General features: G+C 39.0%; 1 protein-coding gene across 7 annotated transcripts in view; it reads right to left on the reverse strand.

Annotated features, from left to right (window-relative positions):
• Positions 1-21,979, reverse strand: part of PCCA (propionyl-CoA carboxylase subunit alpha) — a 387,774-nt gene that overhangs the window by 250,640 nt on the left and 115,155 nt on the right. For all 7 annotated transcript variants that reach the window (XM_065592346.1, XM_042843639.2, XM_024101904.3 and 4 more), the window contains exons 7-8: positions 12,620-12,751; positions 3,379-3,415 (exon numbers count right to left, since the gene is read on the reverse strand). In XM_065592346.1, the coding sequence (XP_065448418.1) occupies positions 3,379-3,415; positions 12,620-12,751 (169 nt within the window). The remainder of the gene's footprint in view (positions 1-3,378; positions 3,416-12,619; positions 12,752-21,979) is intronic.

The following is a 21,979-nucleotide window of genomic DNA, read 5'->3' on the forward strand; positions in this document are numbered from 1 at the left end:
TGGCAAGATGTAAAGTGAAACTTACTAGATCCTGATCATGCTTCAGAGATCAGGACACTAGTAAGTTTCAATTTGCGACTTACAGCCTGAATAGATGGAACAGCCAGGAGATTACCCAAAAAAGAAAATCCCTGCTGGTTTCACATCACTGCCTGTACATCACACAGAACAGAACTCTTCAGAATGGAGCAACAGAGAGAAGAGGAAAGAAAGGATGGACCACAACAAGAAGGGAAAAGGAAGACTGACAACCCATCGGAAGTGATGGGAGAAGAGAATTAAAAATACTGTAAAAACGGTAAAGGAGTAGAGCTAGTGAGATTATATATTGCAGAAAGGACTATGGGAGAAGTAAAGCTCACACGGAAAAGTATGGGGAGAGGGAACATGCAAACAATAAGAGGAAAGAAGAGATGACATAGAACATATCCTAATTTTTGGGGGGCAGCATAGGGAATGGCAGGGTGAAGGAAACTAAGAACACTACACCAATTAAAGGAGGGAAAGAAACAAATTCAGCTCACTTATGATTGGACAATAAAATATGTTTTCTTTCCTTTAAGCTATATTTATTACTTTATTTATAACGATAGCCTTTTCTTAGACAGTTACAGGCAGTACCACATAGAACGTTGATGCTGCATGCTACACAGCCAGTATTATAATATAATAATAATAAAATAATAATAATAATTAATGGAGATATCCCATCTCCTAGAACTGGAAAGGACCTTGAAAGGTCATTGAGTGCAGCCCCCTGCCTTCACTAGCAGGACCAAGTACTGATTTTTGCCCCAGATCCCCAAGTGGCCCCCTCAAGGACTGAACTCACAACCCTGGGTTTAGCAGGCCAACGCTCAAACCACTGAGTTATCCCCCCCCCCATCCTATTGCTAATGGACAGCCAGTCAGAATGCACCATTGAGGAGCAGGAAGTGAAATCAGCAGAGGGCGTTACTTGGAATGCTAAACACTGATATATGCATTCCAACTGACATCAGAACAATTTTTTCTTTGCAATAACTATCTCAAAGACATTCTTAGAAAAGCAAGACTGTTTGGATGAGCACAGTTAAAGATAACCTGACAATACTGTAAATAAATTCCAAGTGCCCCAAACAGCAAAAGGGTACAAGTGCATTACACACATTAGATATTTCAGTTGTATCCTGTTTTCTCATTTTAGGTCCCCTAACAACACAGATCACTACCCCACATGATGCACTTAACCGTGCTGAGAACTATACATCACCTTAGAAACCTCAATGAAGTCTAACTATTTGAGCTGGTGGGGGAAACGTGAAAAGTGGCTTTTTTTTCTTTCAATATACAGCTTGATTCGGCAAACTTTTTAAACATAGTTTTTAAAACTAGCCAGAGACCAAAAGAAAATAAATGCTACCTGCATAACTCCCTATAACTGTCTCCAATGCCCATCAAGGTTAACAGGTTGAAGTGATATCATCAGCCTACAGGGACAATTATATCAGAAAAGGGAATAGGTCAGGAGGACATCAGGGGGCCGAAAATTAAAAATAAGTGAGAGTAAGTTTTAAAAGTCATGTGGAATGCACCACTGCCCCTTGCTATTTGTGTCGCTCAAAATACTCAGTTAATTTACAAAAACACTTGCAGGTAGCCTTTTAGATCAGGGGTTACAAATCCTACAAAAACAAAATTGCAAGTCAAAATATACAAATGAAGCTGAGAAGAATGTATTTAAATTTATTTTTTAAAAAGGGTTCCATACTATAAAACTGCAATTTTATTTAACAAATTCTCCTACTAAAATTCTACTGTGGCTAGCAATCTTGTCTTCCTTTCATTTCTGCTTGAATGACAATGAGTGAGTGATAAGTCATCACCTCACCTCACAACAGTGACATAAAAGCTAGCCAAAAGAAATGCTGAATTAAATTTCGCCATCCTAATTTCCAATTTGTCTACACCTGTGATTTCGGTGCAGTTAAGCTAGTGCAATATAGCTGCACCAGTAAAAACTCTCAGTGGGAATGCACTGTACTGGTATAAAAGTGTCATTCAGCACCACAAATTATCCCAGTTTTAAACCAGTCTAAGGTGTGACAGCACTAGTCACCTTTTGCACTGGTGAAGTACATGCATCCATGGTAGGGGTTCATGTTGGAATCGCTCAAGGGTAGGCAACCTATGACACGCGTGCCAAAGGCAGCATGCGAGCTGATTTTCAGTGGCACTCATACTGCCTGGGTCCTGGCCACCGGTCCGGGGGGCTCTGCATTTTAATTTAATTTTAAATGAAGCTTCTTAAACATTTTTAAAACTTTATTTCACATACAACAATAGTTTAGTTACATATTATGGACTTATAGAAAGAGACCTTCTAAAAACGTTAAAATGTGTTACTGGCACGCAAAACCTTAAATTAGAGTGAATAAATGAAGACTCAGCACACCACTTCTGAAAGGTTGCCGACCCCTGGCATAGCTACACAGTTAAAAAAAAGAAAAAAGAAAAAAGAAAACCCTCTTTAAGTGACAAATCCTTAGGCTCAAACAACAGTAATCAGAGAGCCCATCCAGGCTTTCACCTCCACAAAACACTTTACAGCAGTGGTTTTCAACCTTTTCTCATTTGCAGACCCCTAAAAAAATTGAAAATGGTGGTGCGGACTCCTTTGGAAATCTTAGGCATAGTCTGCGGTCCCCCAGGGATCCACGGATCACAGGTTGAAAACCACTGCTTTACAGAATTAACGAATTCAGGAAAGCACTTCAGCATGTGCTTAACTTTAAGCACATGCATAGATATTTTCCTGAATAAGAAGCTTTCCTAAATGAGGACAGAAGGTGTCTATCACACATTACACTTGGCCTTAGCTAAAATAAGAGTCCCAGGTAGGTTTTTGTTTGCTTTTTCCCATTCTATAATGTATTTAGAAGCAGAATGGTGATTTGATTTTAGCATGGGATAGAAGAAAAGTTAGTAACCCGGACTGTATTCATGCCAACTGTGGTCCAATTAATGATGAAGAATGAAGAGCATAAGCATCATTCTGTCAGCCTCCATATAAAGAGAAATGTACCGTGCCTAACACCTTATGCAAAAAGGATATCATATTTAATTTCATGAATACTTTAAAATAAATTCCTTTTTAAACTAACCAGTGATCACGGTGTCTTGTATCCTGTCTGCAACTCATTCGTGCTCAGTCTTTAAAGCTCAGTTTGTAAAGCTAAAATGTGATGATTTAAGAGATAGGGCGTTAAGGCAATGGGGAACTTAAAAACCATTAAAACATTATTTGTTCTATAGGGATTACTTATTACACATTCAATTTAGTCAACCATGTCTGCTGAGAGGCACACAAATCCCACCATAGCTAATTTAAGAACTTACCAATTTCCCTTGCAATTCTGACAGCTTCATCTGCATCCTGTAAAAGCAGGAAATGAGACCTAACATTAATCCCATCAGCCATTGCACTATGTCCTTAGGGCAGTCATATATTGCACTACTGTCTCCTCTGATTCATTTAATGTTTGATTTTACAACCTTCTGACCCTTTTCAGTCAGAGGAATGTAAAATTAATACCATAAGTGGAATGTAAATTCTACCTCATCATTATTATACTGAGAAACTCAAAGCAGCAAGCAATCAGCTGACAGGAAGCACTACCAGAATCTCAAAATGATTTTCTGCAGTTGAAGGAATTTAAATGGTAGAATTTAGAAGTTTACAATCAATAATGGATCATAAATCAGATCATTAAAGCTTGTTCATTGCCAGCTTGTTTCTGTCCTCGGTTATTTATGTCATGTTTTCCCAGATGCGGTCAGCAGGGGGAGTTGATTCTCTATTGTTTGGATAAGATTCAGATTCAGAATGAATCTTACAGAACTTCTTTAAGGACTAAATCTTGCAGTCCTTATTCAGGCAAAATTCACATCAACTTCAGTTTTGCAATTTTTAGTCTCAAGACAGATTCTTTAATGTAACTTGTTAGGGTTTTGAACTGTTGTCTGAAATACATAAATTCAAATAATGGTTTCCATGATCAAAAACAGTTTGTAAGGTACTATTAATTAGCAAAGTTCTTTTGTTGTCACCATCTATATTGCATCAGCTGACTCAAACTATGGAAAGGAAAATGTAATGGAGTGTGGGTGAGAGGGAAGCCAGGGGAAGTAAAATGATTCTCCCAAGGTACTTTCAGCACAGGTTCACTTGTAACAGCCAAAGTTTCTATCTCATTCAGTAGTTAAATTCTGCTGCCCTTCACCCACAACAATATATTTCCATCATGATACTGTAAAAAGAAAAAAGTTTATATGATAGTGGCATGGGTTAAATCTGAAAATTCCATCCAAATTTGCTAATATTTATACTATTCTGTGACATACATTAAAAGATTTGAATGGAAGGCAGTAATGTCTGGAAACCACCAGCTGCTAAGTGCGTCTGAAGCTTAAGGGGTTGACTTATGAACATTAAAATGAAACTCAATATTTTTAAAGCTTTTAAGGCAATTCATTTTAAAAGCACCCAGGTCAGAACTTTTTTTTAAATACATACAAAATGTTCATACCTGGTTCATTTATGTCCAATAATAAAACAAAATCCTCTTTAAAAGTCTTCAGTACCTAGTAACAACCCCATGAAGAATAAGGAGGCTGGCAGGGGAAGTTGTCAGAAAATTTAATTTCCTTTCATTAGCTAGTCTGCTCCACAAATCGGTGCTTGTTAAGTTCAAAGCAGTCCTGAAAGCTACATCGGTTTTAAGTCTTTTTACTCCAAGCAGTCACATCTGTTAATGAGATTTTTCCAAATAACAATTGTTTTTAAGTCAGAGATAAATCTACAAAATAAAATCAAGGTTTACTGTTTTATTACACCTTGCTGCTTTCCATGACCCTGCACTCTCCAAATTTTAGCTTAAAGGGATAAAAATGCATGAAAAGGGTCATTTAAGAATGTTAGTGGTTTCCACACATTGAGTTTGAAGGTTCTTTGTTCCTGCCTGTGACAGTTATGCGAGAATACTTCCCCTTAATAGCCTCTCTGTCAGGAAGTGTTAAACCTGCCAAATGCAGACAATTAGAGCCTCTTGAACAAAATGCAGGAAGAGTGATGACTGATGAAGAGCCACGATTATAGTCAAGAAGGAAACTTTTACATTTCTTTTCTCTTGCAAATTCAGTCATATATTTGCAAAATAGAATTGGGAGAGGGGGAAGCAAATAGGATAAATTTTTTCACTTAGTTACCTGCAAACAAGTGGCTAATGTATATTGCAAGTTCAGAGGAAAAACAAGCAGCAAATCACTGGAAGACAACTTTTCAGAGCCATGACTGTTTTATACATACAGTCAACAATTTTAAAGAATAAATAGCACAATATGAGGAGCATACCATTGATTGCCTCCTGAAAAACAGTGAGGGGAACAGATTTAAGAAGTCTGCCCAGCAAGGATATCACTTATTTACATTATTTAACATCAATTTAGTTAGCTCTAATGTATTAAAATTAAACCAACTTCACAATAGCAATTCAATGCATATCCAAATTTTTTAGCTTTCAAAGTCTGCTTTAGAAACAGAAGATATTGTTTGTTTGTTTTCAAATTGTTAAAAGAGGGAGGAGAGATAGAAACTGTTTGGAAAAATGCATAAACAACTAGCATAATCCAATCTGTAGCAACTGCCTTTTGATCTCTTTCCCTGAAACAGTAAATTTTAATACGGTGCATTTTATCTGAGCATTACATAAATATGGCAAGTATCCAAGTTCTAATAAAAATTTAAGGCAGTTATTTTTAGATTATTGGTGCTGAGTAGTTCTGACAGACACACTACATAGTTGCCATGGAAAAAAATTCGGTATCACAAATAACATACTACCCAATGCATAAGAGCACATGTGGAAAATATACAAAGAAAACATGAGTATTAAAAGAGTATTTTAAAATATTTTAATGTACTTCATCTTTTGCAAAGGTTTCATTGGCGTACTAATGTTTCCTGTAAATACACATAAGCTACACTAGTTTTTGTTTAAAACAGACTAATTATAAAAAAACTATACAATTCTGGTACATTATTTTATTATGTTAATACATTTTTATTGTTTGGACAATTAATAAAAAGTGATATAAAAGTCACGTTTTACCGATTATGTTTTTACAAATGGCTGAGTTTACCATGGTTAAGTTAAAGGGGCATTAAAAAGTCATTTTTGTTAAATTAAATAGACGTTTCTTACCTGTTCATTTGGTTTAAATTCTTCTTTGCCAGGTACCAGCAGATGGAAACAGGAAAAAAGTAGAGCTACTGTGATGAAGTGGATTGACTAGCTGAACTAGTTGAGAGACTTTGGGAGCTCTACAATTTTTATTACTTAGTAATAACTACATAATATTTTTCAGGGATGGAGATGTTTGGTGGTGTAGAGGAACTTGGAAAATCCAAACTAATAGGTAAGCGGTTACTAATGTCCAATATTTATTTTGCAAGAGGTTTAGGGGGCATTTTAACATCAGCATCCAGCTCAAAAACATACTGAAATGGCTACGTAGGAAAAAACCAAAACATACGGAAAAATCTTCACCCCACTGAAATCTGTGTCAAAACTCCCATTGACTTCAGAGGGGAGAGGATTTAATCTACAGATATTAACCTATTGGACCCACACTCAGCATTGCGGCACACTCTGTACAAGTAAACTGGACACTATCCAGCGATAAAAACTTTTCTCCACTATCTTCCCCACTCCCACCTTTTACTACAGCCTCTTTCCTCCTCCCCACTACACAGTTTCTCCCTCACGTTTCTTTAAACTGTAAAATCTTGCCTTCAGTCACATTCCCCACTGCGAGAAACCCACATACACTTCTTTATCACCACTCAGTTTGGTCATTGCTCACCTTGATTATTATTGTAACTTCTTTCTCTTTGGCCTCTCTGCTTCTCACCTCTCCCATTTAATGCCATGTCTTCACTATAGAGACTATACCAGCAAAGCTATAGCACCACAGGATTCTTCTGGCAGCATAACTGCGTTTACACTGGGGGTTAGGTCAGCATAGCTTCATTTATGCTGATCACTCCCCTGGGAACAGGTTCCCATCTCTCGTATGCCAGGCACCTTCTTCCATTTTTCAAAACTCTTCTTAAAGACGAACCCTTGAAAGAATCCTTTCTACTGTACAATACTTTGTTCTCCTGGCCAATAACTTCTCCACAGCTTCTCCTGCCTGAACTGTTGTGCTGTGTTTAGACCTTTGTTTGTCTCGTATCTTAAATCAGTGATTTTCAACCTTTTTCCATTTGCGGGCCCCTAAAATTTTTCAAATGGAGGTGCGGATCCCTTTGGAAATCTTAGGCATAGTCTGCAGATGCCCTTGGGTCCATGGACCATGGGTTGAAAACCGGTGTGTTAAATGATGAGCTATTTGAGGAAGGGGACATGGTCTACTCTAGATTTGTGAAGCACCCTGTACATTTCGCGACACTGTTTAAATGACATTTAATAAACAGACAGACAGCTCTTCACTCTGAGCAATGTAGTCTTCCTTAATGCAGTCTTGAACTGAACAAGGCAGTGAAGCACTGGATCCTTCTTATGCCTTTTTGTCCACCAAAAAACAACAACCCTGATCTGTCTTTCTAACTTGTGAAGTGGTCTTTACAGTATTATGCAAAGCTCTCTTCACATAGAGAGTGTGAAGACATTTTTCTTTCCAAATGGAAAGAGGAAGTCATCTTGGTAAGTAAAAAGGAGAACAGATTTAGGCACAAAGGAAAGTTAGGCATTCAACTCCCAATGACTTTCAGTGGAATTAGAGAACATAAAAGCCCTTTGTGTCTTTAAAAATCCCACTCCTCATGACTACCTTATCTTGATGAAAAGTCAGGTAGGGATTCAAACACAGAAGAGCCTGAAGGCTCTCCCGCTCACTGGCCAAGTGGATGGCCACCAGAAAGGCAGAAATGCAAAAGTTAAAAACAAGTCTGAGACCCAAACACCATGCTTTTAGCTAGCTCCTCATCCCCTCCCTTGAATGCAGCTCCTGTGATAGTATCCACTGAGCTCCTCACTGCATTGCCCCTCACTTCCTGGCTGAATTGGCAAATGGAATGCAGAGCTGTTCTGCACTCTAGCTAATTGATCAAAAAACCCCTCTGTCTACCAGGGACTAAAAGTCCTTCTAACACTCTGTGATCCAGGTGGATACCACAATGAACAAGTTCACATCTGTTGTGATTCCTCCCAATCCGGGATTCAAGGGCAATTGCAGACAGATATTCTCATCCTACTTCGGTTGATGGGGTTCTTCCCGTGGGTCTAAGTATATAATGTTACAGGCTTTCCCAGTCAAGTCAACCTCTCTTTCTGTTCAAGGCTTTATTTCATGTGGAAGCAGTGTTGACTAGTGTGCATATCTATAGGTTGTTTCTGATATCCAGGAATCTCACAAGAATCTAAAAGAAACAATTTCCCTTTCTCCCCAGAAGGTAGGAAATGTAACCTGATTAATAAGTTTTGTTTTATGAGAATTTTTTGGGGAGGAGGGGTGGCAGGAGTTTTGATGGACACTGCTCTTCATTCAAGAAGGTGCTGATCTCATCCAAACAGTGAGGGCTGGGAGATGACGTTGTTTATATTTGGCATAAAGGTCACGTACAACTGCCTGTCATCCACATACTAATACAATCATCATATCACTAGTGATCCTCTTTCCATTCATATTTGGGGTTCTGGGAGTTTCTGAGCTAGTTTTCCAAAAAACATTGCACCTACAGGCCTCTGGCATCAGTACATATAGTCAGTTATTTTCAGTTATTAATGGGGAAAATAACTGACTATATGTACTGATGCCAGAGGCCTGTAGGTGCAATGTTTTTTGGAAAACTAGCTATTCGTTCTGTCGTTAGTGTTTACTAACCACTCATCAAGCCCACAAAATCAGGATATTTTACAATAGCACAAAACAACCAGTACCTAAAAACATTAAGGCTGTGTCTACACTACCAGTTTTTAGCAACATAGCTGTGCCACTACACAATGCGCACAGCGTAGCCGCTGTCTGTCGGCTCTTCTGCCGACAAAAAACTTCCACCCCCAATGAGCGGCGTCCGCAGGAGCGCTCTCCACACTGAGCGCTGTTCACACCGGTGCTCGTCGTCGACAAAACTTTCATCTTTCGAGGGTGGGGGGGTTCCAACACCTCTGAACGACACAAGTTTTGTTTTTCACTTGCCAATATAGACATAGCCCAATAAAACAACTTTATGAGCATTTTTAATATTAAGTGTTCCATAAACAGTTGATGGTTTCATGTGTAAAATAAAAGCTATTTATGAATATTCAATTCCATGGGTCCTACTCATCAGATTTTTTTCCAGCTGCAGTCCTCACTTGCTCTTAGGATTGTTAGAATGAGGGACAAGGTATCAGGAAGAGCAGAGTTCAGCTGGCTAACAGCCAGACTGTTGCTAAGTCTTCCGAACCTTGTATGGAGCAGTTGCTGAAAGGCAGGACATAGAAGCCTGCAATGGATCCAAGATGACCTATTATTGCTGCAACACCTCTGCATTCCCATCAACATTAGCACTGCACCAGCAGAGAGTACACCAGCGTAGGTAGTGGCTTTATAAAGGTTTGATCCAAGGCAGTGTACTCTCCAGGATGGTAATGCCATTGTAAAATGCCTGTGAACACTATTATTTGTGAACACGAGTCCTTCAGACATCGCAGGCCCCAGGCATTTCCATCTCCAGCACTAGCAATGCTATTTTGCCTGGAGCAGGGGTCTCAAACTCAAATGACCACGAGGGCCACAGGAGGACTAGTTCATTGGCCTGTGGGCCGCATTACTGACACCTCCCCGCCACCGTCCTCAGCCCTACCCCCACTCCACCCCTTCCATGAGGCCCCGCCCCTGCCCTGCCTCTTCCCACCCCTTCCCTGCCCCCATTCCAACCCCTTCCCTGAAATCCCCACCCCAACTCTGCCCCTCCACGCCCCCAGGGGGTGCAGAAGGGGTGTGGGATGTGGCAGGGGCTCAGGGTGCAGGAAGGGTGTGGGGTACGGCACGGGGGGAGGGGTGCAGGAGGGATGCAGCAGGGGGTTGGGATGCAGGATGGGTTCGGGGGGCGGGCTCCGGGAAGCAGCTGGAATCTGGGGAAGGGAGGGTGCACGGTTGTTTCTGTTGCTTCAGGCACCGCCCCCAGCAGCTCCCATTGGCTGGGAACAGGGAACCACGGCCAATGGGAGCTGCTGAGGGTGGTGCCTGAAGCAAAAGCAACACACAGACCCTGCACCCTCCCTTCTCACGTTCTGGCCGCTTTCTGGAGTGGCGAGGGGGCAGGGCAGGCAGGCAGGGAGTCTGCTCTTTCTCCGGTGCGCGTCCAGCCAGAGCTGCTCTAGGTAAACGCTGGAGGAGGGTAGGGGGGCCGCTAGGAGCTCGCGGGCCGCAGAAAATAACCCCGCGGGCCGCATGCGGCCCCCAGGCCGCGTGTTTGAGACCCCTGGCCTAGAGTATGCAGATCCACAGGTGACTAGCATCCAGCGTCCAGGTCATTCTCAGGCCAATTCAAAGAAGAATCCACATAGGAAAAAATGGTTTTGTAAAGCTGTCTCTCTATGGGGAAAGCATAATGGAAGCAAAGCTACTTGTGTAAAAGCCAGGCTGGCTTCTCTTGCTGCAGGAAAAGCTAGATTTAGGCTGTGTCTACACTGCCACTTTCAGCGCTAAAACTTTAGTCGTTCAAGGGTGTGAAAAAACACCCCATGAAGTGACAAAAGTTTTAGCACTGAAAAGCACCAGTATAGACAGCGCTTTATCAAAGCTACCACCACTTGTTGGGGGGTGGGCTGTTGTTTTTTTTTTAAATCGCCGGGAGAGCTCTCCCCCAGCGATAAAGTGTCTCTACACTGCCCACGTCACAGCACCGCCACGGCCATGCTGTAACGTGGGCAGTGTAGATATACCCTTAGTGAAAACGCAGAACTTGGAGATGAAGGACTACCTCTGCTCCCAGGTCCGTAGGATATGTTCTTTCAATTTCTCCCCTCATCATGTCCTCTCTACTTCCCTCTCTCCCATTAATCTCTCTGTCACTCATTCCTTCCAGCAAAAAACACCAGAAGGTTTTAATCCTAGGTAGCTGACATGATGCTGAACACTGTGTGTCTTGGTCTATGCAGATCAGTAAGTGTTTGTCTACGAGGGAAAAGCCCAGAATAGCTAGTACAGTATAGCTATCAGTGAGTATTTAGTACCATCTCCTTGTGTGGACACACTTATTCTGTGCAAAGAATGCTCTTGTGCAGTTTAGCTTAATCCATTTTGGAAGAGGATTAACCTACACCACAAAAAGGCACTCTCGCACTTTAAATTCACACCCTAGATATTTTGCACTAAAATCCCCATGAAATCCCCAAGTAGACAAGCCCTAAATCATGGTCAGAATTATGTCAAGAAATTCATTTGTTCACAATCATCTTCAAAGCGCAACAATATTTCACAATGTACACAAAGCCTTGAGAGGTCCAGGTAAATGCCAACTGTCAAGATTATAACTTTATCCCATAACAAAAACAAATGAAGGGATTTTTGCTCAAATTTATCCCAAAAATTCAACTTGAAGATGAAGACCAACAATGAGAAATTTAACCCCAAAAGGTGAACATTTCAACAAGTATTCAGCATATGAAAACAGTTTTGTATTATGAGCCCATTATGTAGCCTATACACAGACACACACAAAGGTAGAAAAATAGAAGACCAACATCACAATCAATATGTCAAAGGAGAGATGAAATCAAAATATTTTCCGTTTCGCTGTAAGAAACAGAGCAAAGATGGTTGAAAAACCTATGGGAAATAGTGTAAGAATTCCTACTAAAAGCAGGGAAGAAACACTGCTTATAAGTCTGGAAGAAAAGAAAAGAAAAGAAAAGAAAAGAAAAGAAAAGAAAAGAAAAGAAAAGAAAAGAAAAGAAAAGAAAAGAAAAGAGCTTTTTTATAGAACCAGTCTCATAATATATGGGAGTCTACAACTGACTCAGTCCTGGGGAGAAATACAAAATAGACATGGTGTATCAAATGCCATTGCCCCTGCAAAACCTGTGCTGCCCACAAATACTTAACATATTAACTTTGGCAACACTTTACCTGGGCCATGCCAATAAAGTTAATACAACTGGTGGGAAAATGAAGGAAGAAAAATACACATCAAGGTACATATGCATGCATGCATGCACACACACACACACACACACTCACAACCACCAACCTACACCTGGTGTATTAAACTCGTATTCCCCTGTCTTAACTATCTCAAATGTAATTTAAAATGTGAGATGTTTTGAGGAATCACACTTCGTATGCCGTCCTTGGCATACTGCTTAATATTTGACAATTCATTCTATTCTTCCAACAGCTCTTCTTCTTCAGAAGCATTTTTGCCATTGAAAATATCAGGACCATGACATTTTTCAGTTGGATCTTCTATTGAAGTTGGAATATTGAATTTATAATTGCATCCTATATCACACCTTTGAAAAGAGTGGTACTTTTATTTAAACAATGTGAGAGCCTATACAGGAGAGACAGCAGTTAAACAGTTTCTCACCTTGACCACTCCATCAAAGCCAGGGATTGTGTTGACCTTTGCATTCTTGGCTAATAATTTGCTTTCAATCTTGTCTCCCATAGCTTGAATAGCATGTGTGTCAGGTCCAATAAAGGTGACACCTTCTGATGCCTGTGGAGACAATGAAGGTTTAAATTAAAAAAAAAAAAAATCCTTAGGCAGGAGTTCATTATGGGTTTACACCAGAAAAATCTAAATTACTTAATTAAACTTTATTTGGAAAATAATATATTTATGGAGAAACATAACTAAAAGGGAAGAAGCATTTGAGCTGGTACATTAAAAATGTATATGGACTTGTTAAACATGCATACACACAGATTCAAAGCCCCTATAATCCATGTCTGTATAAATCAAAGCCAGGCCAAAGAAAACAGTAGAAAGTCAAAGTATTCCAGTTTGAAAATTAGAAATATCCCTTGAGTGAGAGGAGTCCAGTTAACCAATGATTGAAATAGCCACAAGTGACTTATAAAGATTGCTTACTAAAGTATAATACAGTTCAGGATTTCATTATGCATTCTTTAAACCAAAGCCTTATCCAACATCAGAATGAAAGTATAAAGTCTGTTATTCAACATTTTAAAATACTTTGAAGACTGAACTTAAAAAATATTGAAAATACTGCAATATGGAAAATATAATAATATTTGCATGCATCCTTCAGACAAGCAAAATCTTACAAATGTGGTTTTACACATTCAGCTGGAAATAGGGTGGCATAAAAATTACTTTAATACCAGTAGCATGAATTATGGTTTTTCCTCGTTTATCCCCTATAATGCTAGCCAACAAAAGTGGGTTTTCTTAAGTGAAAAATGTACTTTTCATAACAGTTTTTTAGAATCTTCTATTAAGGGATAATATTATGCAGGTCCACCAGCAATTCCACTGCAATCACCTTTGGTGAAAGTAACTATTTTCCTTTTCTGTGTGTGCACACACACGTAGTGTAAGGAACTTGTGTGTCCTTTGTACTCGAAAATTAGAACCAGAACTATTACATTATTAAGATATTCAAAATTTTATATGGGGATCAAAGTAGGATTAAGGTTAACCATCAAAAGAGTAGTCATACCAGACTGTATGGCTTTTCCCATTGGCTTGATTTAAGAGAGAAGAACCTCTCTCTGACTGATCAATCAGTTAAGAAGCAAAAGTTACCCACCACAACAGAAAGTGTTGAGGAAGAACAGCTTACTGAATACCAATATTTTCTCAACTGACATTTAACACTGATACTATTTTGAAGTTCAGAATTTGTGCTTTAAAGTTTGTGGAATGACCCAGGTCAGCCACCATCAACACTGCCATAGTAATGAATAATCATGATAATCAAATGCTTATTAATATTTTTAAAGCAAATGTTTGTACTTATACCAGTTTGTAAAGGCTGTTGGACATCAGTATACTTGGATACTCTGCGAGGTGTGTTGAACCAAATGTGTCCTATAATAAATGTTTAAGGTACAAACATATACACATGTGCATATTATAATCATCCTGACCAAAGCCCATCTCATTGACCACCAACTAAGTATAAAGGCCTCCTCATGTCACCCACAGGTACAACTCTACACCCCATGCCTCAGTCATGGTGCCAGGCCTAACATTCCCAGGTCCACTACAAGGGACTAAAAACAATTGGAAAATAAAATCTGTCCATCAGTCGTACAAGGGAACGTGCAGACTAAGGAACAGACGGGGCGTGAATATGTGAATGGGAAAGTAAGGTGGCCACATAACAACAGTGTTTAGCCCACTGGGCCATCTTCAGTCCAAGCATTATGCTTTTCCGGGACGATGGGTAAATATCCTCCCCATAAAAAGACAAAAAATGGGGGAATTTAGTAGGAAGAGAGCCTGAGACATAAGCCCTTGTATCAGAGACCTGGCAAGAACAGGGCTGATATTACAGAAATACACACTCCTAGTCACAGAGCAAACACATCCCGATATCAAGTGGTACCAGAACATCCTAATATCAAGGATGGTACAAAAACATTCCCCAAGGACAACAGGAACGCACTGACCCCTTCTAAAAAATGTCAGGATGATATTACGTATAAAGATGTTTTGATTGACCCAACATGTACAAGGTGATGAATAATAACTAGCCCCATCAGGGGGCAGTAACTAACTATGTTAGAGGGGCAATACTAACTTCTTTGTATCGAGGTATAAGGATGTATTTCAGAGGAAGTATTTTTGTCTGGCCTAGGAAGGAACGGAAAGTCCCGCCACTCACTGAGCTGGTACATTGTTATGGGCATACATGTATTAGTGGTCTGGTAGAGGCTGAGGGATAATAGTACTGTGCTTTGTCAACAATAAACCTGGCCTGGTGCCTTCGTCCGTTAATGGATTTTGTGGTCATTGAGTGATTCGCTCGAGGTCTACCATGCCAGCTGTCTGCGTAGGGCTGGGGCATCACACAGAGAGCACACACACATACAGCCAAACATCTATCAACATCTAACTACAAAGTTAAAATTAATTTTATGTGTGGGATGTGTGCACGCATGTTGGGTTGTCACCTGTTTATCTTATCCTTTTAAGACCATGTAATCATTTATGATTATTATGGCTGATGTCACAGTAGCTATGTCTTCACATTTTATTGATGTGTCAATAAAGAACTTATTGATATAAACACCAAAATGTGAAAAATGCAATGTCACGATGTTGCAAAAATAACAATCAATGCACATTATTTGTTACAAAATGGTCTCTTTGGGATTGCTTAGAATGCAGAGATGGTAAGATGTTCTCACGGACATGAAATAAGGAGGTGATCTTAGGGATGAGCACCTTAGGTATTTAGGGAGGAGGGTGGTATTCTGAACACCGATCACTTTGTTCAGAAAAAAATTCAGATATAGTCTGAATTGAGGGCCACTAAAAAAGGCTATTTTAAGGGAGTCAAGTAATGGATAATACTAAGGGGCTTGTTGGAGTGGTTAATAGAAAGGTTTAATGAGAACCTGCAGCACTAAATTGAGATTTGGTTTCAGAAGAAGTCAGCTTACGGCTTAAGTCTTTAAATGGATTTAAGGAAATAGACAATATGAACGTAAACAGAAAAAAAACAACCCTGTTTTCTGTTGTTTTTTTCTTAAACAGAAAACTACGAGCCTAAGTTTGAAGGTATTTAAATTGAACCCTGTTTTGAAGTGTCTGACAGAAACAGTGAAATAGGTGGATAAGAATGTGGAAGAATGATTCCTTCAGGTAGATCTAGCAGAGAGAATCAAAAACCTGCGTTATTTCTTGAACTAGCAGAGAGGGAGAATTATCATCCAGAAGCGAGTGAGGGAGAGAGTTTCACAAACTGCCGAGGGGAAAGTTCACGACATTCGCAGAGGTGATTAAGTTACATGGAATTCATTTGTTAACTGGATCTTTTGAAGATGCATCGTCCTAGTGAAATGACCAACTTTTTATTAAAAAAGAGAATCTGATGCATCTATAGTATAGATACAATAGCAGGTTTCTTTCATATTCTTGAATCTTAAGTAGTTATGAACATACAACAGGAACAAGTTTCTTCTCAGGAAGGTGTTACCACTCAGTCCACGAGTCAATAATATTTGTGAAGACTGGTATTAAAAAAAAAAATCTTACATTTCCTTCGTATTTTTCTATTTAAAAGGAGTCTTTGATCTTTATTTATATATATTAGATTTTTTGTAATTAATCACACATCCCCATCATTGAGTCTGCCAGAATCAAACTCCTCAGAGGACCGGAAGAGAGAGAAGAGAAGGAAACTTCATCTTCTTCAGACAGTGATGCACAGTATCTCACTGACAGAAGTGCCAGTCATTGCATATACTTTTGGCAGCTAAGACTCTGATATATGTTAGGAAGGTGCAGGGGTGAAAGTAAGCCAGTACGGGCTGGAAAGGCGTACCAGTAAAAAGGGGCGGCAGGTACTGGGCTTACTAGCCAACGTTAAAGCACTGCCACAGCAGTGCTTTAACAACTCCGCTTAAAGCACTTTAACGTCGCTGCCCCTTTTGCACCCCCCATCGGCAGCCCTGCCGGGTCCCCACCGGCAAGGACGATGATGGGGGGAGGGGGAAGAGGCAGCAACGTTAAAGCGGCCAGAGCCCGGGCCCTTTCAGTCGCCGCTGGAGCCCCTGGCGGCGCAGGCCAGGCTGCGCGGATGAGCTGGCTGGGGGACGCTGACGCCCCTTGCACCTGAGGCCTCACCCCTTTCAGGGGCCGGCACCAGTAAATGTTGAATGTTACTTTCATCCCTAGGAAGGTGAGGGGGGGATGAGGAAGGAAGGGAAAAAAAGCTAAGAAGAGAAGGAGCAGAAAAAGTGATGATGAAGAAAGGAACTTCACCTAGAAGCGTAGAGGAAAGCGTTACGGACTCGGTTCTACAAGGAGCTGAGCATTGTGACCCCAATTCAGCAAAGTATTTAAGCATGTAAGTAGTCACACTGACTTGGGACAAACCACAGACAAAGTTAAGCTCATGCTTAAATGTTTACTGGATCTGAGCCAGAGTTCAGCAGCTCACAGGATGAAGGTCTGAATACTTCTCCGTAAGAGGAGAAATGAAGAAGTCATGAACTGGATCCTATGGCCAAGCCACTTCTCATTGTGCTGCACAGAGTCCACAATTACAACAAATAAAACTTCTGTGCTGTCTTTTTGTTCTCTAATGCAAGCAGGGATACCAAGGAAGAATAGATTCTAGATGAGTCCACTTTAGAACTTCCAGAATAAATCTACATTATTCTACACTTGCAGAAGATATGACAGACTCACAACATTCCTACATGTTGAGTCCAAGAAAGTTAAAGTACCTGCATGGTTTTTAAAAAACAAGATGGGTTTTAAAAAATTCTTAAATTATCTTCAAATTTAGTTTAAAACTTGTGCTTTCTAAAAATAAGAGGGAAACAATCTCCCTTTCGACACATGCACCAACTCACTGTCCTATGCATCTGACAACTCAAAATCTTTGTCCTCCCATAAAACTATTCTAAAAATGTCAACAGGAGACAGAAAAGCACCTGTTCTTCATCCCCCTATGAAGCTAGTCTAGCTACATTGGGTCACTTCCCCCATCTAGTTCTTTCCCACCGCCTAAATTATTCCAAAAAGTGATTTAACACTATGAAGTGTGACGAGATCACTCAAAATGCAGGACTCTGCACATTGTGCTCTGCAACATACCTATGAAACTGCAGAAAATTCAACAAATACCCAAACTAAGATGCTAAAAAGTTTGTCAAACTCCTGTTACACTAAATATCAAGAACAACTTCCAACTGTTCTCTTTCCCACATATGTATTCAAAAATATATTCAAAACTTGAAGGCTTATTGAACCCCAACCCTTGCCACGTTTCCACTTTGCATTTAGACTGTTACATTCGGATCTCACAGTAAACTTAGCATAACATGCATCTGCATTTTGTTTAGAAATAGAATGGTCATGTACCCAATGGTAAAGTTTTGTCAGATGTTTCCCGTATACCCAAAAGCAAACTACAACAAGGGGAATTTTGGTGGTTCTACTTTTCTAAAGAGCAAATTTATAATTAGGGCTGTCAAACGATTAAAAAAAATTATTCATAATTAAACGTGTGATTAAAAAAATTAATCGTGATTCATTGCACTGTTAAACAATAATAGAATACCATTTATTTAAATATTTTTGGGTGTTTTCTACATTTTCAAATATATTGGTTTCAATTACAACACAGAATACATATATTGAGTTTTTATTACAAATATTTGCACTGTAAAAAACAAAATAGTATTTTCAATTCGCCTAATATAAGTAATGTAGTGCAATCTCTATCATGAAAGTTGAACTTACAAATGTCGAATTATGTACGAAAAAACTGCATTTAAAAATAAAACAATGTAAAAACTTTAGAGCCTACAAGTCCACTCAGTCCTAGTTCAGCCAATCGCTCAGACAAACAAGTTTGTTTACATTTGCAGGAGATAACGCTGCCCGCGTCTTGTTCACGTCACCTGAAAGTGAGAACAGGTGTTCTCATGGCACTGTTGTAGCCGGCGTCACAAGATATTTACATGCCAGATGCGCTAAAGACTCATATGTCCCTTCATGCTTCAACCACAATTCCAGAGGCTATGCATCCAGGCTGATGGTGGGTTCTGCTCGATAACGATCCAAAGCAGAGCAGACCGATGCATGTTCATTTTCATCATCTGAGTCAGATGCCACCAGCAGAAGATTGATTTTCTTTTTTGGTGGTTCAGGTTCTGCAGTTTCCGCATCTGAGTGTTGTGCTTTTAAGACTTCTGAAAGCATGCTCCACACCTCGTCCCTCTCAGATTTTGGATGGCACTTCAAATTCTTAACCTTGGGTCGAGTGCTGTAGCTATTTCTAGAAATCTCATCTTGGTACCTTCTTTGCATTTTGTCAAATCTGCAGTGAAAGTCTTCTTAAATCAAACAACATGTGCTGGGTCATCATCCGAGACTGCTATAACACGAAATATATGGCAGAATGTGGGAAAAACAGGGCAGGAGACATACAATTCTCTCCCAAGGAGTTCAGTCACAAATTTAATTAATGCACTATTTTTTTTTTAAACGAACATCATCAGCATGGAAGCATGTCCTCCAGAATGGTGGCTGAAGCATGAAGGGGTATACAAATGTTTAGCCTATCTGGCATGTAAATACCTTGCAATGCTGGGTACAAAAGTGCCATGCGAACGTCTGTTCTCACTTTCGGGTGACATTGTAAATAAGAAGCAGGCAGCAGTATCTCCCGTAAAGGTAAACAAACTTGTTTGTCTTGGCGATTGGCTGAACAAGAAGTAGGACTGAGTAGATTTTTAGGCTCTAAAGTTTTACATTGTTTTGTTTTTGAGTACAGTTATGTAATTAAAAAAATCTACATTTATAAGTTATACTTTCACGATAGAGATTGCACTACAGTACTTGCATGAGGAGAATTGAAAAATACTATTTCCTTTGTTTATCATTTTTACAGTGCAATTATTCATAATCAAAAATAATATAAAGTGAGCTGCTTAGTCCACAAAAGCTTATGCTCAAATAAATTTGTTAGTCTCTAAGGTGCCACAAGTATTCCTGTTCTTTTTACTAGTCTTTGTGACTAACAGAAGTTTTTCAACAAACTTTTTATGTAGCTTCTACCCGTAAGGCATCTAGCACACACTTCCTTGTGACTTTCACCCGTCACTCAATTCAATGAGTCAGAATCAGCAGATACTCCGCTTTCCAGTTCCAGATGAACTTCAAGCAATTAGATTCTAACCAAACGGGATATACACATCCTCTGTAGCAGAGTTGTTTGCCAAGATATTAAAGTTATCACAATGGATGATCTGTCTGTTTGGTTAAAAAGCTAAGTATGGGAAATACCATCTGTATACTAGAGAGACTGGTTCTCTGCTTGACAGAAAATAGGATTAATACACTCTTTCAAACACATCTAGAATCCCATATTAAGAGAGACAAGTTACAGAAATGCATCATCACAGGTCTGGTTTTCAATACATTTGTGGATATTAAATCCCTTGAATATGGATGTCTAAATGCCTCTGATCATGTGTGTGCAAACAGATTTACATACGTGCACACATACTTCTGGTCAGATGCTCAAAAAGTAAACTCACATTTTACATGTGAGCAGAGGCACAACTACAAATGTTGAAAATCAATCCCTACATTGTATAAGTCATTAGTGTCTTTTGGGTCAAGGAATCCAAGAAGAAATTAATATGGCCCTGTGCATTATCCTATATTTGAAATTTATATATTTTATATTACACACACACACACACACACACCATGCACAACAGAAATATCAAAATAGTGTAATTTGGTCAAGTTATCCTTTGACAATTTTTTTAGTTTTGAACCTTGCATTATGCATGTTACTGTTTACATATTCTATCACGTAGATGTAAGTGCTGTATGTAAGAATCAATCTTAAAAATAAAAAGGGTTTTTAAAAAAAAAGGAAAAAAGTTGTTGAAAAAAGAAGGAACTCTACTTTAAATCAAATGAAACTAGGTTTAAGAAATTTGCTTCAGACTGTTCTTAAAATTGAGTTTATAGAAACCTTAAAAGCACTATGAACATAAGGAAAAAAAATGTGACCATGATAGGATACCCATTTAAAATCCTGCAACCCCTGAAATAGGTTGGATAGTATTTACTCTACTTGGAATTCATCCAAGTGGGAGGCTTAAATTTATGTTTTTGCTTTATTAAAACATAGACTAACAAGGTTTATTTGTATACTCCTCTGTAGTACACCACCAACACACTGAGAACTGCTATGAATTATGCCCACTCTTCATTCCAAGTAACAGTCTAACTTATACATAGCAATGGCAATATATACATGATCAGACAGCCAACTAGCAAGAAATAAATTTTGTTGCAAATTAATCATTTTATTGAAGACAGTGAATTTTTGTCCTATAATACCAATAAAATAACATACGTAATCAGTCTAGCCTTCTGGATATTTAATACATTTCAGTCCATATTACAAGCACAAGCCTCCTATGGACAGGATACAAAAATAGACTACCTCAAGTTGCACCAAACATTTGACACTCTTGCCCTCTCTGTAACAGGCTGCGAAGAGAGTATGGGCACAGTGTTTACACTATATTTAAGTACACTTCCACAAGAACTAACATTAAAAAAAAAGGGGCGGGGCACTGAAACTTTTCCAGAATTCTGTTTAGATAGAATCATGCTTAAATAAAGTTTAAACATGATTTCCAAGCACTGTTTCTAGCCCAGTATGGACTGGACCCAAGACTGCATTATAGGAGTCTAGTTCCACTACCCCTGCAACTGGTTCTCTCAGAAGAAAGGTATGTAACCTCTTGGGTAGGGGTCAAGGAGCAGCCATAATACATCTAGTCAGCATCACCTAAGGCACAAATAACTAAATGAAAAAGTAATATTAGAAACTAACATTTATTTTAAAGTTTCCTAAAATATGAAATTCTATACACGTAACATGGTAATTAGAATGGCACAATAATCTTATAAGGGCATATATATTCCAAAATCATACTATCATACAGTATGAACTAATTTTCACATTTATTACATACAGGAATTTCATAGTATATACAATAAACTGTATTTTCTTTATTTAGAAGAAATTTCCAATTTGTAGAAATGCAATAATAAGAACACTAAAATATCATTAACAGGAGAGTGCAACAGTAAAAAACAATTGAAAAAACGTTCTCTGCACTCTCAAAAAGCTAACCATCTTCGTGAAAAAGTATTTAAATTCAAGTTTTTGCTTTGAATTTTATTTAATAAAACACTAAATCAAAG

This window comes from Chrysemys picta, chromosome 1 (assembly GCF_011386835.1).
Source record: "Chrysemys picta bellii isolate R12L10 chromosome 1, ASM1138683v2, whole genome shotgun sequence".
NCBI classification, from domain to species: domain Eukaryota; kingdom Metazoa; phylum Chordata; order Testudines; family Emydidae; genus Chrysemys; species Chrysemys picta.